The sequence below is a fragment of the Talpa occidentalis genome, unplaced genomic scaffold (assembly GCF_014898055.3).
Source record: "Talpa occidentalis isolate TD23 unplaced genomic scaffold, MPIMG_talOcc4v2.1 talOcc4.12, whole genome shotgun sequence".
Taxonomy (NCBI): Eukaryota; Metazoa; Chordata; class Mammalia; order Eulipotyphla; family Talpidae; genus Talpa; species Talpa occidentalis.
In genome coordinates, this window is record NW_023601212.1 from 42259046 (window position 1) to 42273624 (window position 14579).

The 14579-nt window shown below is 39.6% G+C and overlaps 2 protein-coding genes and 1 pseudogene across 2 annotated transcripts; 1 reads left to right on the forward strand and 2 right to left on the reverse strand.

The window, feature by feature from the left end:
• Nucleotides 1-3537: 3537 nt before the first annotated feature.
• Nucleotides 3538-4485, forward strand: LOC119242174 (olfactory receptor 1361-like). Its single transcript, XM_037507940.1, has one exon. The coding sequence runs from the start codon at nucleotides 3538-3540 to the stop codon at nucleotides 4483-4485; it is 948 nt and encodes a 315-aa protein (XP_037363837.1).
• A 1335-nt stretch (nucleotides 4486-5820) lies between these two features.
• On the reverse strand, nucleotides 5821-9257 carry LOC119242175 (40S ribosomal protein S9-like; annotated as a pseudogene).
• Nucleotides 9258-12398: 3141 nt separating this feature from the next.
• On the reverse strand, nucleotides 12399-13340 carry LOC119240014 (olfactory receptor 1361-like). The gene has a single exon (XM_037504386.1). The coding sequence runs from the start codon at nucleotides 13338-13340 to the stop codon at nucleotides 12399-12401; it is 942 nt and encodes a 313-aa protein (XP_037360283.1).
• Between the last annotated feature and the right edge of the window lie 1239 nt (nucleotides 13341-14579).

Sequence of the window (14579 nt, forward strand, 5' to 3'; positions counted from 1 at the left end):
TGGGTGATGGGGCTGTAGGTGGGACAAGCAACAAACTGGGTGCAGAGAATGAGTAAGATCAGGTGCAGGTGCTGAGCTGGGTTTGACACGGGGTCTGTGGGAACTTAGCAAGCTCAGCAGAGGTGGGACACTCAGAGGTGTGTCTGAAGCTTCAGGGTCAGAACCGCAGGGACACAGTGACCTTAACCAGAGGATGGGGTGCACTCTATCATTTACCTGAGCAGCTATCCAGCTCTGTCACTCTGTGAGTTCCTAAAGGTGTGTGTGTGTGGGTGTTGTGTGAGTGTGTGATGATTTAGCCATTCAAAATAGCATAGACCATATTTCAAGCAGGAATATAGCATCTATTCACCACCCAACTTAAGCAATTAAACATCCAAGTGCATCTCCCCACTCCCACACTCCCATTTGTCTGTCTTTCTCTCTTTGCCCCTTTCTGTCTATCATCAACATCCTTTTATACATATTTTCACTTTTATGCTATAGAATGTCTAGAGAAATTTATATAATTGGTTTTCAAAAATTTTACTTATTTTCACTTAAAAGAACTGGGGTGTAGGCCAGAGATGCGGGTGGTCAGTGGACTGACCAGAGGCAGAGTGGGGAGCAGCTCAGGTAGATCCACTTAAATACACTGTCGAGGGGAGTCAGGTGTAGTCCCCATAGAATTCCCACCACCCATTCACCCATGCACCATTACCATAGTCCCTTGTGCTCTTTCTACACTTGTTTTGATCCCTCTCTCCTACCCCTGCAGAATGTATCTGATTTATGATTGTCTGTTAATTTTGTTGTGCTATGTTTTGTTTTTTATATTATTATTTATTTTCCTGATGCCTTATTTGGTTCCCCTATATTCATCCCATTGAGAAACTATCAGTATTTTTATTTTTCCTTCTGATTTCTTTCACTGAGCCTAATCTCTTCTAGCTCCGTGATTGGTGCTGCAAATAACTTTGATTTATCTTTTTTTGATTGCTGAATAGTATTCCATTTTTTTATATATACCACATCTTCTTGATCCAGTCCTGTATTTTGGGGCATTTGGGTTGTTTCCATATCTTACCTATTGTGATAATGTTAACTCTTCCAATCCGTAAGCAAAGGGTGTCTTTTCATTTCTCTATGTCTTCTTCTATTCTTTTAACATTGTCTTATAGGTTTCTTTGTATAGGTCCTTCACCTCTTTTATTAGGTTTATTCCCAAGTATTTGATTTTTTTTTTGTTTCAATTGTGAAAGGGGTGGTTTTCTTAAGTTCTTCTTCTTCAGATTGATTGTTTGATATAGAAAGCTACTGATTTTTGTGTTTTGATTTTGTATCCTGCTTTACCAAACTGGTTGATTATCTTGATTAGTTTTTCTGTGGAGTTTTTAGGATTCTCTATGTATATTATCATATTGACTGCAAATAGTGATAGGTTTACTACTTCTTTTCTTATTTGGATTCCTTGAATGTCTCTCCCTTGACTTAACACTCTGGCTAGGACTTCTAGTATTATATTGAAAAGCAGTGGTGAGAGTGGATATCCTTTGTCTTGCTCCATATCTTAAGGGAAAGGCTTTCAGCTTTTCACCATTGAGGATAATATTAGCTGTGTGTTTGTCATATATGGCTTTTATTATGTTAAGATATCTTCCTTGTATCCCAAGGATTTCCTTCTATCATAAACAGATGTTGAACTTTCTCAGCATCTATTTATATGATCATATGACTTTTTCTTTTTGTTGATATGTTGGACTACATTAATTGATTTTTGGATGCTGAACCATCTTTGTGCCCGTAGAATAAATCCCGCTTGGTCAAGATGCATTATCTTTTGATGCATTGTTGGAGTTGTTGGCTAAGATTTTGTTGAGGATTTTTGAAACAGTGTTCATTAGAGTGATTGGCCCGTAGTTTTGTGTGTGTGTGTGTGTGTGTGTGTGTGTGTGTTATCCTTGTTTGGTTTTGGTATTAGTGTAATGTTGACCTCATAGAACATATTGGGTAGTATTCCTTCTTTCTCAATTTTTTGAAAGAGTTTGTAGAAGATAGGCACTAGTTTGTTTCTGAACATTTGGTAGAATTCATTTGTGAAACTATCTGGTTGGAGGTTTGGTTTTCCAAAGAGTTTTGAATACTGTTTCAATGTCGCTGCTTGTAATGGGTCTGTTAGGGTATTCTATTTCTTCTTTTTCTAGCTTTGGATGATTGTATAGTTCTAGGAATTTGTCCATCTCTTCTAGATTGTTGAACTTGTTTACATATAACTGTTCATAATAATCACTGATTATTTTTTCATTTCTGCTGTGTTTGTTGTAATTTCTCCTATTTCATTTATAATCATATTACTTTGGTTTTTTCTCTCATTTTTTCTTTGTGAGCCTCGCTAGAGATTTGTGTATTTTGTTTATTTTTTCAAAGAACCAACTTTTGATTTTGTTGATCTTTTGGATTTTTTTAAAATTTCTATTTCATTTATTTCTGCTTTTATTTTTATTATTTCCTTTATTCTACTGGCTTTTCAGATTTTTTTTTGTTCTTTTTCTAGTTCTTTGAGATTGAAGATTATGTTGGTTCTTTGGGTTGTTTATTGTTTCTTGATGTGAGCCTGTATTGATATATACTTTCTTGTTATTACTACTTTTGCTATGTCCAATATATTCTGGAAAGTTGTGTCCTTGTTTACATTTGTCTCTAGGTATATATATTTTTTATTTCTCCTTTAGTCACCTCATTAATCCAGTGGCCTTCCAGTAGTGTGGATTCAATCTCCATGAAGTAGGAGGGTTCTTTGCTTTCTTTTTTCATTGTTTATTCCTAGTTTGATACCTTTATGATCACAGAAGATAGTTGGTATGATTTTGATTTTCATGTATCTGTTGAGGTTTGTCTTGTGACCCAATATGTCATCATTCCTGGAGAATGATCTGTGTGCACTAGAGAAAAATTTGTAATCAGGGTTTTGTTTTTTTTTTTTTTTTGGGTGCAGTGGTCTATAGATGCCTGTTAAGCCAATCAAGTCTAGGCCCTTATTTAGAGCTCCAGTGTTCTTGTTTATATTTTGTCTTGTTGATCTATCCATTGGTGAGAGTGGGGTGTTAAAATCTCCTACTATATATGTATTTTCTTTAATGTCTGTTTTCAGAGCTCATATAGTTTGGCGCTCCTTCATTTGGGCAGTATATGTTGCTGAGTGCTATGTCTTCCTGAGGTATTGCCCCCTTAATTATAATGTAGTGATCTCTATGTCTCTTTTCACCTTTTTTACTTTGAAGTCTATTTTATCTTCTATAAGTATAGCTGTTCCTGCCCTCTTTTTTGGTACATTTGCTTGTAGGATTCTTTTCCAACCTTTTGCTGGGCAGAGTGTAATGAATGCTGTGTTCAGTGATGGAAGTAATATAGAAAATGTATGAAGGGATATCATTTTAAGAGAGAGTCAGAAGAAATGATGAATGTGAACTAACCAGTGGGATGAGATCCAGGTATATGGCAGGGCAGGGGCTTGCCTTGTTAGGAACAGGGACCTACTTCCTTTCTCATTGACCCAGGATGACCACAGAGGGGGAAAACCTCACCCTGGTGTCTGAATTCATCCTATTGGGTATTTCAGAGAACCCCAAGCAACAACAGCTACTGTTTATACTCTTCCTGAGCATGTACCTAGTCACGGGGTTGGGGAACCTACTCATCATCCTGGCCATCACCACAGATACTCGACTTCATAATCCCATGTACTTCTTCCTGGCTAACCTGGCCTGCATGGACATTTGTTTCACTACCACCACCATCCCCAAGATGCTGGTCAACCATATCACAGGACACAAAGGAATCTCTTATGCTGGGTGCCTGACTCAGACATTCTTTTTTGTGTTGTTTGGCAGCATAGACAGCTTCCTTCTGGGTGCCATGGCCTATGACCGCTATGCTGCCATCTGTCACCCCCTGCATTATGCCATGTCTATGACACCACAGTTGTGTATACTCCTGGTGTCAGCATCCTGGACTGCAGCCTTGGTGAATGCCCTGACTCACACACTATCGCTGACCCACCTTTCATTTTGCACCAACAACCAGGTTCCTAACTTCTTCTGTGACCTCAGCGATATTCTGAAGCTGGCTTGCTCTGATACCTTTCTCAATTATGCTATGGTAAATACTGTGGGTACCCTGCCAATATTTTTCCCCTTTGTGGGCATCCTGGTCTCCTACATGCTCATCGTTGCTGCCGTGATGAGGATCCCATCCACAAAAGGCAAGTGGAAAGCTTTCTCCACCTGTGGCTCTCATCTCTCTGTGGTGTCCCTCTTCTATGGGACTATAATTGGGATTTATTTCAACCCCACATCCTCCCACATGGCCCAGAAGGACACAGTTGCTGCAGTGATGTACACTATAGTCACACCCATGCTGAATCCCTTCATCTACAGTTTTCGCAACAATGACTTGAAGGGGGCCTTGGGAGCCCTCATCAGTAGGAAGACAGCTTTTACTGCATGAACACCACATGGGATGTCTGTCTAAATATAGAGCCCAGCACTATCCTAATCTTGGTTATTATTTACTTCTTACTGGATTCAGATCACTGTTTTTTTTACTTCATTCTTCCAACAGCTATTTATTGAGCATCTTTTACCTTCAATAACTCATATAAGTGCTAAATACAGCAGAGAGCATAGAAAACCTTGATGTTGTGGTATTGACACTGAAGTCATAGGAACTTAAAATGATTAATAGTACATGCCTAGAAAACCAGTTAGGATTTAAGTTCCAGTTGTCTTAAGGATCAGATGCCAGTCCTCCTAATGATAGGAATCGCAAACAATGTTCTATTCTACACAGGTTCTTTAATGTATTTAATTTAATTTGTATCTATTAACGTGCAGTGCTTGTTTCCTTGAACTGCAATGTCTTTATTAATGTCACTATGTGCTGCAGGGGGCCTTGTTGCCCCAGCCAGATAAGACACTGGAAAGCAGCTAAGTTAAAGGGCCTCACACCGTGGGGCTGAAGATTCCTTGTGCCTCACTCTGTGGGGCTGAAAATCTAACATCCCTTTATTTTTTGTTCTTGGTCATAAAAAGAGAAAAAATTCCCAAAAAGTACATTAGGCAATAAATTACATGTATCAGCATACTGTAAGTAAATGGCATGGAAAATTATCTGTTTAGAAAATTAGTTATTAAACAATTTGGCCCACTTGACAATGGGAAACAATTTATTGTACATATCTGACAAGCAATCCAGCACAACAATTATAGGAAATCCTTCTTTTGCTTTTTTAGAAGTTTCTTAGGAAAGTTTTAAATAAAGTTAACTGTGTTAAGGAGTTTCTAGGTAGAAATAGTTCTGATAGCTGAGTAGCAGCTGGTTTCCGCCTGAAGGCCATATGAGTAGAATAGTCTTTTGATGCTTAGGCTTTAGCGGATAGGGATGTAGTGGCGGCTATCAGCTGTCTTAGGTAATTGTCTAGCTAAAATAATAAGTTTTAGTGTTAGGGTCTGGTTTTTCATCTATTAACCTTGAAGGCTACCGTCTAGCTGGGACCTGTAGGAGCCAGTGTCCATTGGAGTAAAATACACTAATGTGCTTTGCACATGATGATGTAATTTTTCTGATTACTAAAAATGAATAAATAAAGACCTGCTGAGTCTCTCAGCAGAATATACTTGCACCCCATCCAGTATCAGAGTTTCCTTAATCCCCTTCCTTTCAGCCCCTTACAGGTCGCCAAGGCCTTCTCATCCTTTCAGGAACCCCTGACATGACATTTTGCCGGAGGTTGGTCCCCGGCAACTATGATGTAAAAAAATTCTTGAGCAAATGGCAAAAGCCCTATTTATATTCTTTGGGGGGGAAAGGATTCTGTTGGCTCTTCTGATAATATGTTTCTGACTCATAACTCTCATTAATACTTTCTTGTAATTCCTTCAGAGAAGCACGAAGAACAGCCAACTTCAGTAAATTCTTGGTGTTGTTGATCACTTCTAGAAAGTGATCACGGGGATATAAGTTATCACGGAAGGGGCCTTCCCTGCTGGCGCAGGCAGTTGAGCGCAGCGCTGTGAAGCTGTCCACAGCCTCTGCACGCAGGTTCCATCCCAGCTGGCCGGCGAGGATCCCATATGGCACCGCAGACCTCTCCTGTCATGCCTGCTGCTCCCCTCAGCAGTGTATTTCATCAGTCTTCCTGTTCTGTTCCCCTATCTGTCTCTGGTGAAACCTCTCACCCTACCGCACATCTGGCCAGTACCCCCGTTCTTGTATACATAAATAAATAAATCTTAAAAAAAAATAAGTTATCACAGGGGATGGTATTTCCCAATTATGTTCCTTGGCATAGCACAAGCCAGCTAACTAGTTTGTAATATTTGTGTTTTACCAATGCACACTGAGTAAATGAAACTGAATTTCCTTTTTTTTGATGTTAACTATTTATGTATTATTTTGAATGAATAGTTCATTTGGTGTTAGTTTTCTAGTGCTTCTGTAACTAAATACCACAAATTTAGTGGCACAAATGTTTGGAATAAGAGTAAAACTGTAGCATATACATGACTGTTAGGAAGATGATGTAAGATGAGAAAATACTAAATATATTTTTAATTTTATTTTTTATATTCCCCATACAATTACAACCCCCTTATTTTGACCCCAAGCCCTCCTTTCCCCGGCCCCCACCCGCCATAGAGTGTCTCTGGTTCATAGTTGTTTGTCGATTTTGATATTTTCTTTCTCATAGTTATTCTTTTTCCTGGTCCCTTAAGTTTTCTAGATTCCTGCTATGAGTGAGACCATCCCGTATTTTTCTTTTTCTTTCTGGCTTATTTCGCTGAGCATGATCCCTTCCAGCGCCATCATGTTGCTGCAAATTGCATGTGTTTATCTTTTTTGAATGCTGAGTAATATTCCATGGTGTATATATACCACATCTTCTTGACCCAGTCATCTATTTTTGGGCATTTAGGTTGTTTCCATAGCTTAGCTATTGTAAATAGTGCTGCTGTAAACATAGGGGTGCAGGTGTTCTTTGGAATTACTGTTTCTGTGTCCTTTGGGTAAATACCTAGGAGTGGAATTGCTGGATCATATGGAAGCTCTATGTTTAGTAGGTCCAGAAATCTCCACACACAGTTCTCCATAGTGGTTGGACCAGTTTGCACTCCCACCACCAGTGCAGGAGAGTTCCTTTTTCTCCACACCCTCGCCAACATTTGTTGTTGCTAGTTTTTTTAATATGTGCCATTCTCACTGGTGTAAGATGGTATCTCATGGTAGTTTTGATTTGCGTTTCCCTGATGACAAGTGATGTTGAACATTTTTTCATATGCCTGTTGGCCATTTGCATTTCCTTTTCAGAGAATTTTCTTTTTAGCTCTTCTGCCCATTTTTTGACTGGATTATTTTCTTTGTTGTTGTTGAGTCTCATTAGCTCTTTGCAGGTTTTTGTGATCAGTCCTTTATCATTAGTGTTGTGTGCAAAAATGTTCTCCCAGTCGGTGGGGTTTTTCTTTGTTTTGGTTATTGTCTCTTTTGCTGTGCAGAAGCTCTTTAATTTGATGTAGTCCCAGCTGTTTATCTTTGCCTTCACTATCACTGCTTTGGGTGATGTGTCTGTAAAGATGTCTTTGATGTGCATATCACGTAGTGTTTCGCCTATATTTCCTTCTATGTATTTTATGGTTTCAGGTCTTATGTCTAGATCTTTAATTCATTTTGAGTTGATTTTTGTGTATGGTGTGAGGTAGTGGTCAAGCTTCATTCTTTTGCATTTAGCTACCCAGTTTTCCCAGCACCATTTATTGAACAAACTTTCTTTGCTCCAATGCATATTCGTTGCTCCTTTGTCAAAGATTGGTTGACATAAATCTGTGGGTTTATTTCTGGATTTTCTATTTGGTTCCATTGGTCTGTGTGTCTGTTCTAGTTCCAGTACCATGCAGTTTTGATGATTATGGCTTTGTAGTAAAGTTTGAAGTCTGGAGTGTGATCCCTCCATTCCCTTCTTTTTTTTTCAGGAGAGCTTTGGCTATTCGGGGTTTTTTGTGGTTCCATATAAATTTCATCAATAATTGCTCTATTCTTTGAAGAATGACATTGAAATTTTGATTGGAATAGCATTGAATCTGTGTATTGCTTTTGGTAGGATGGCCATTTTAATAATGTTTATTCTTCCAATCCATGAGCAGGGGATGTCTTTCCATTTCATTGTGTCTTCTTCTATTTCCTTTAACAGTGTTTTATAGTTTTCTTTGTATAGGTCCTTTACCTCTTTTGTTAGAGTTATTCCCAAGTATTTGATTTTTTTTGTTTCGATAGTAAAAGGGATTTTTTTATATTTATTCTTCTTCAGATTTATTGTTGGTGTATAGGAAGGCTACTGATTTTTGCGTGTTGATTTTGACTCAATATGAGGGGTTGAGGGGAAGCAAGTATTGTCTAAAAAAGTGTAAAATATAATAAATTTTAAAATAAAAAAGAAATAATAAAAATATGTAAATAAAAACAAAATAAAATAAAGTAAAATTGTCTCATTTGCCAGTTATGTATCCACATTATCTTTTTTAATTCCTTAAACAGCATTATGTTCTAAGTGCTATAAACTTAATTTTTTAATATATTGTTTTAAGCACTGATGTGTTTTCTATCTGAACACAAAACTAGACACTCCACTATCCCAGGAAGGGACAAGGCTCCTAATCTTCTTCCTCATCACTGCAGGAGCCTCACCCAGGCCCTTCTTGATTGTCTTGCTCTTCACAGAGTGGGATGGTGACCCCCCATAATGTGAGCAAAGGGAGAAGTCCACGTGCTTCCGTGAGTCCAGGCAGCGATGAGGACCTGCATGTTCATCACCCGCTCGGGGACCCACTGTGGTGCTTGCACCTCAGCACATGGGTGGATGGACTTGGACAAGCCCAGTTCTAAGCCCTGGGTTTGCAGAAGTCCTAATCTTCAGGCCCAGGTTGTAATCCAGCTTCAGCTTGCCCTCCTCCAGCACCCCAATCTTGACAAATGGGAGCATCAGGGAATTGCTTTCAAATACAGGCTGGCTCTTTCTCCTCCAGTGTCAGCAGCTCCCAGGCAGCTTTGTGGACACTGGCCTTGGTAAATTTGACCCTCCAGACCTCACCTTTGTTCCAACATCCATACTTGCTGATCAGCTTCAGCTCTTGGTTGAGGCAGGATTTCTTTAAGGGTCTCTGCAGGGTCACACAGGTTTTAGGACAAACCCAGCTCCAGGGCACCACATCTTGGTGGCAATCACCCATCCAGTCCTATTAACTTTATATTTCATTTGAGAAAATAAGCACAAAGGATTAAATGATTTGTTAAAGTCCTCACAATACCACTTCCCTGTGTGCACAGAGAAACCTGGATATGATGTTTGAGGACTATTCAACAAGAGAATCTCCTTCCACATTGTCTTCAGACATGGCCACAAAGGGTGAATGTACACAGATGGCAAAACCAGAGACCACAGTCAAAATGGACAATGTAGTCTTCCCAGAGAACTGAAGAATTTATTCCACTTTAAGCAAATTCTTCTAAAAATTTGAAATGGAGGGCAAGGTAAAAAATACATTTTATGAGGTCAACAATTCCCTGATACCAAAAACAGAAGAGGATATTAAAAAAAGAGAGCTCTCTCTAATGAACTTAGATGAAAAATTCCACAGCAAGATACTAGCAAGCACAATTTAATAATAGAAGAATCGTAGACCACGCTTAAATGGCTTTTACTCAAGGGATGCAAGAGTGGTTCAAACTATGCAAATCAATTGAAGTAATTTTCCACTTCAGCACAAAAGGACAAAAACCACATGATAATGTCAATAGATCCAGGAAAAACACTTGACAAGTTCCAAATTTGATAAAAATATTCAATTTACAATAAAATCCATTTATGATAAAAATGCCAATTAAAACAGGTAAAGAAGGAATATATTTCACCATAATAAAGGACAGTGACAACTCAGAGTTAACATCATACTTACTCAATGGTGAAAAATGAAAGCTTTTCCCTAATGTTTAAATAAATCCTGCCACACAGGATTTGATTATTGTTGTGATTGCATAATATACACTGGGTAATGGGAGGGCAAAGTAAATGGTGTTTAAGTTTACAAATTATTAGATTTGGGGATAAACATTTCATCCTATATTTTAGTCAGATTGTGGGATACAAAACGAATGGGATCATATTCCTGGAGAAGTAGGACTTCTTCACAATCAGGTAGTGTGGATTCCATGGGTGGGGGAGGGGAAGAAGTATGCTTCTTGTGTAGTTGGTGGCTATAGAGATGTATGGTGGAGTACTAGCTCTCCATGATAATCTACTTTTCCTTCTGTAATAACAGAATTACAGTCCAGAAACCTGGATGATCACATATTCCACCTCCCTCACCGCTAGGTTAACCCATCATGGAATGTTTGAAATACATAGAACTTTAACATCGCAGCTTGCCTCCCCTGTGCTCTTATTTTTGTCTAATCCAGTGTTTGAGTTTTAACCTTCTAGACAACAATAATATACTTGGAAATGAACAAGACACAAGATGTTGAGAAGCTGGTCTCTGAATGATTTAAAGAAACAGTCACTCACTGACCTAGAACTCTTGGACGGGGAGGGGAAGGAAAGAAAGAGATAGAGAGAATACATGAGAGAGAATAAACTATGTTGCTTGAGCCATACTCCTTTAGTCTTTTTTCTTTAAAGGAAATTTTATTTTTTGAATGATGTTTTCTTCCTAAATTCATGTGTTAAAGTCCTAACCCCAAATTGCAGCATGTGACCTAACTTGGAAACAGGACTGTTGCAAACATAATAAAGATGAGGTAATACTGGAGTAGGGTCAGCCCCAATCCAATATAGCTACTGTGCTTACAAGAGACAACATTCATGAAATAAACAAGCACACAGGGATGATGCCATGTAAAGATGAAGGGATAACAACAGGTGGAGGAATTCTGCAGACGGCCAGTAAACAAGCAGAAGCTACAGGAGTGCATGGAACAGATTTCTCCCTTAAGGCTCAGAAGGAACCTTATTGCCAACCCACTGATTTTGGACTTCTGGTCTTCAGCAATGTGAGACAGTAGATTTCCATTGTGTAAGCCACCAACTTTGTTGTATTTTGTTACAGAAGCCCTAGAAAACTATTACTATATTTTCCTATAGAAGGTAAGCTATTCATCTTAACTAATGTAGAAACCTGTACCAGAAATTGGGTATTCTCATCACAAAAAAGAGGGAATAGTTGTATTAGCTCAGTGGCCTCATGATAAAGACATAAATATTGTAGATTGGTTAGCTAGTTGACGGTCCTTGTTATGCCAGAGGGTACCCTTGGTAATATCACCTGTAATAACTTGAAAAAGGGTCATATCTCCACTGAGTCTGTGTTTCTAGAAGTCATTGGAAATAGCTTAAACATCACTGTGAGTTGGTTACTCACTGCTGCTTGTAGTTAGGAACTACAAGAGAAAGAGGATCTTAGACAATTGGCTACTTTTCAGAATCAGAAACTTCTCAAGATTGAGTCAATAGCTTCCAGTCCTCCAAAATAGCAATAATCAGGCTCTAATCGGGCCTCCCCTGGTGGCGCAGCGGTTAAGCACTGGGCTGCGAAGCTGCCCGCAGCTTCTGCAGCGCCAGTTCAATCCCCAGCCGCCAGTGAGGGTCCCACATGGCACGCAGACCTCTCCTGCTGTGCCACTGCTCCCCTCAGCAGTGTATTTCGTCGGTCTGCCTGTTTTGTTCCCCGCTCTGGCTCTGGTGAATTCTCTCACCCTCCCGTGCTTCTGACTGTACCCAGTGCTTGTATAAATAAATAAATACATCTTTAAAAAAAATAGGGCTCTTATCTCCCACCTAAGGCTATTTATTATTTCAGATGACCATAAACTGAGAGTGAGAACGACATAGGATTCAAGGAAGCAAATTCTGAAAATTAAATAGGCATACGAATGCGATTCCTAGCAATGGAAGGAACTAGAAGTAAGTAGAATGGATCCCTGGTGGCTTTGAAGATACTATTTTGCTAAAAAAAAAAAAAAAAGTAAAGTCTATGAAATGTTATTAACTTTGAGCCTTTGCATTTTGAGCCTGTATGTTACAGCAACTTAAAGTGAACTTTTATCCAAAGAATGACTTGATCTCACCTCTGGTTTTCAGGACACTCCCTTTTAATGATTATATATTCTTCAAACTGCAGTATAAATGACATAGGTCAGGGATTTTATTTTCTGCTGGACCATCAACCCTTAGAAGAGTGCTTAAAATGCAGTAGATGTTCAATTAATAACAACTGAAGAATGAAGTTATAAACACGTGAAACAAAAATAAGAAAATAATCCAAGATTAGGCTGTGGTAAAATATTCAGGACACTTGGACATCCCAATGCAGTAGTCACCGAGAAGAAAATGACTTCTTGTTGATGAGGGCTCCCAAAGCACCTTTCATGTCATTGTTGCGAATGCTATAGATAAATGGGTTCAGCATGGGAGTGACCACAGTGTACATCACTGCTGCAGCTGTGTCCTTCTGGGCCGTGTGGGAGGATGTGGGGTTGAAATAAACCCCAATGAGTGTCCCATAAAACAGGGACACCACAGAGAGATGAGAGCCACAGGTGGAGAAAGCCTTCCACTTGCCTTTTGTGGATGGGATCCTCATCACAGCAGCAAAGATGCGCATGTAGGAGACCAGGATGCCCACAAAGGGGAAAAATAGGGGAAGAGTACCCACGGTGTTCACCATTGCATAGTTGAAAAAGGTGTCAGAGCAGGCCAGCTTCAGCATAGCGCTTAGGTCACAGAAGAAGTTTGGAACCTGGTTGTTGGTGCAAAATGAAAGGCGGGTCAGTGATAGCGTATGGGTCAGGGAATTCCCCAAGGCTGCAGCCCAGGATGCTGCCACCAGGAGAATACACAGCTGTGGTGTCACAGATGTTGCATAGTGTAAGGGGTGACAGATGGCAGCATAGCGGTCATAGGCCATGGCAGCCAACAGGAAGCTGTCAATACAGATGAACCAGATGAAGAAGAACATCTGTGTCAGGCACCCAGCATAAGAGATTCCTTTGTGTCCTGTGACATGGTTGGCCAGCATCTTGGGGATGGTGGTGGAGGTGAAGCAAATGTCCACAAAGGCCAAGTTGGCCAGGAAGAAGTACATGGGAGTGTGGAGTCGGATGTCGGTGACGATGGCCAGGGTGATGAGCAGGTTTCCCAGCCCCGTGACCAGGTACATACTCAGAAAGAGTATGAAGAGCAGCCGCTGCTGCTTGGGGTCCTCTGAGAGGCCCAAGAGGAGGAACTCAGAGACCTGGGTGAGGTTGTCCCCTTCCATGGTCATCCTGGATCAATCAGAAAGAAAAAGGAGGGGATGTCTATGGATCCTGACCAAGGCAGCTCTTCCACTGCCCAGGTTAGTTCACATTAGTCAGTTCTTCCCATTTTCTCCTGAAACAGAATCCCTCCTGTCTTTGCTACACCATTTTTGTTAGTTAACACACCATTTTATCCACTATAACCTCCCTGAAAGATAACACCTGCATTTGGTTGACAGTTCCCATAAATGCTGACTATTTCTCACCTCTACCACTAGTGCCTTGATGCTCCAGGGCTTCATGTGATGCAGAGGTGGGCTCAGTCTGCCACAGGTAACATGGAACTAGAGGGAGTTGACACCCCAGGATCACCTTTTACCAGCAAGAGACAAAGAATCCTCTGGGCTCACCTCCCCTGAGTGAGGTTGTTCTAGGGTGCATTCTGTAGTCTCTCAAGGATCCCTAGAAGGATTACCCCTCAGTTTACCACAGCAAAAAATTGATCATCCACTACCACAAGTCCCTAATGCTATTGTGTCACCTGAGATTATGTCCTAAATAAGCTATTTGCACTCAGATCCTTGAATCAGGGCTTGCATTAGGGGGAATCCAAACTAAGTCAAGGATATTTGAAAGAATCCCTTTTTCATCCTAAATATCCATCCAGCTATTGTACCTTTCTCTGGTTTGTTGACCAGTCCTCAACACTGGTCAAATACATCAACTGTGCTTTTATGTCAGGTGCAACCATGACTGCCTCTTTAACCCAAGAGCAATATACTGTCTGTTTAGTTGCCCTGTGCTGAAATCTGGCACATTCTGGCAAACACACTTATAGTACCTTCAAACATAGTCAAATTAATTCAATAAAAATTATAATGTAAACTCAATATTTAAAACTGATGAAATGTGTTGCATGTGTGACATCTAAGAAACATTTGTGAAGCTTTTTGCTACTTTGGCCTTTTTTCCCTTTGAGAAGCATACCTGTTCATTATGAAATGCTCTGTCCTTTAGGAGAGAAACCAATTTATCATTATCCCATATTTTTAGCTTGGCACTGGTTTAAAATAATTAAGGCTTACTTTGATTTTTGTTGCCTGTACCTTGAATTTTTTCTGTTGTAAGTGTGTGGTGTTTTGATAATTGTATTATAATTTGATAATTGTAATATATTCAGTAATTTATTATTAAACAGTTTTTAATATCATAATAAAAGGGAATAAAGTTTGGGTAAAATTTAAATGTTCTTATGAAAT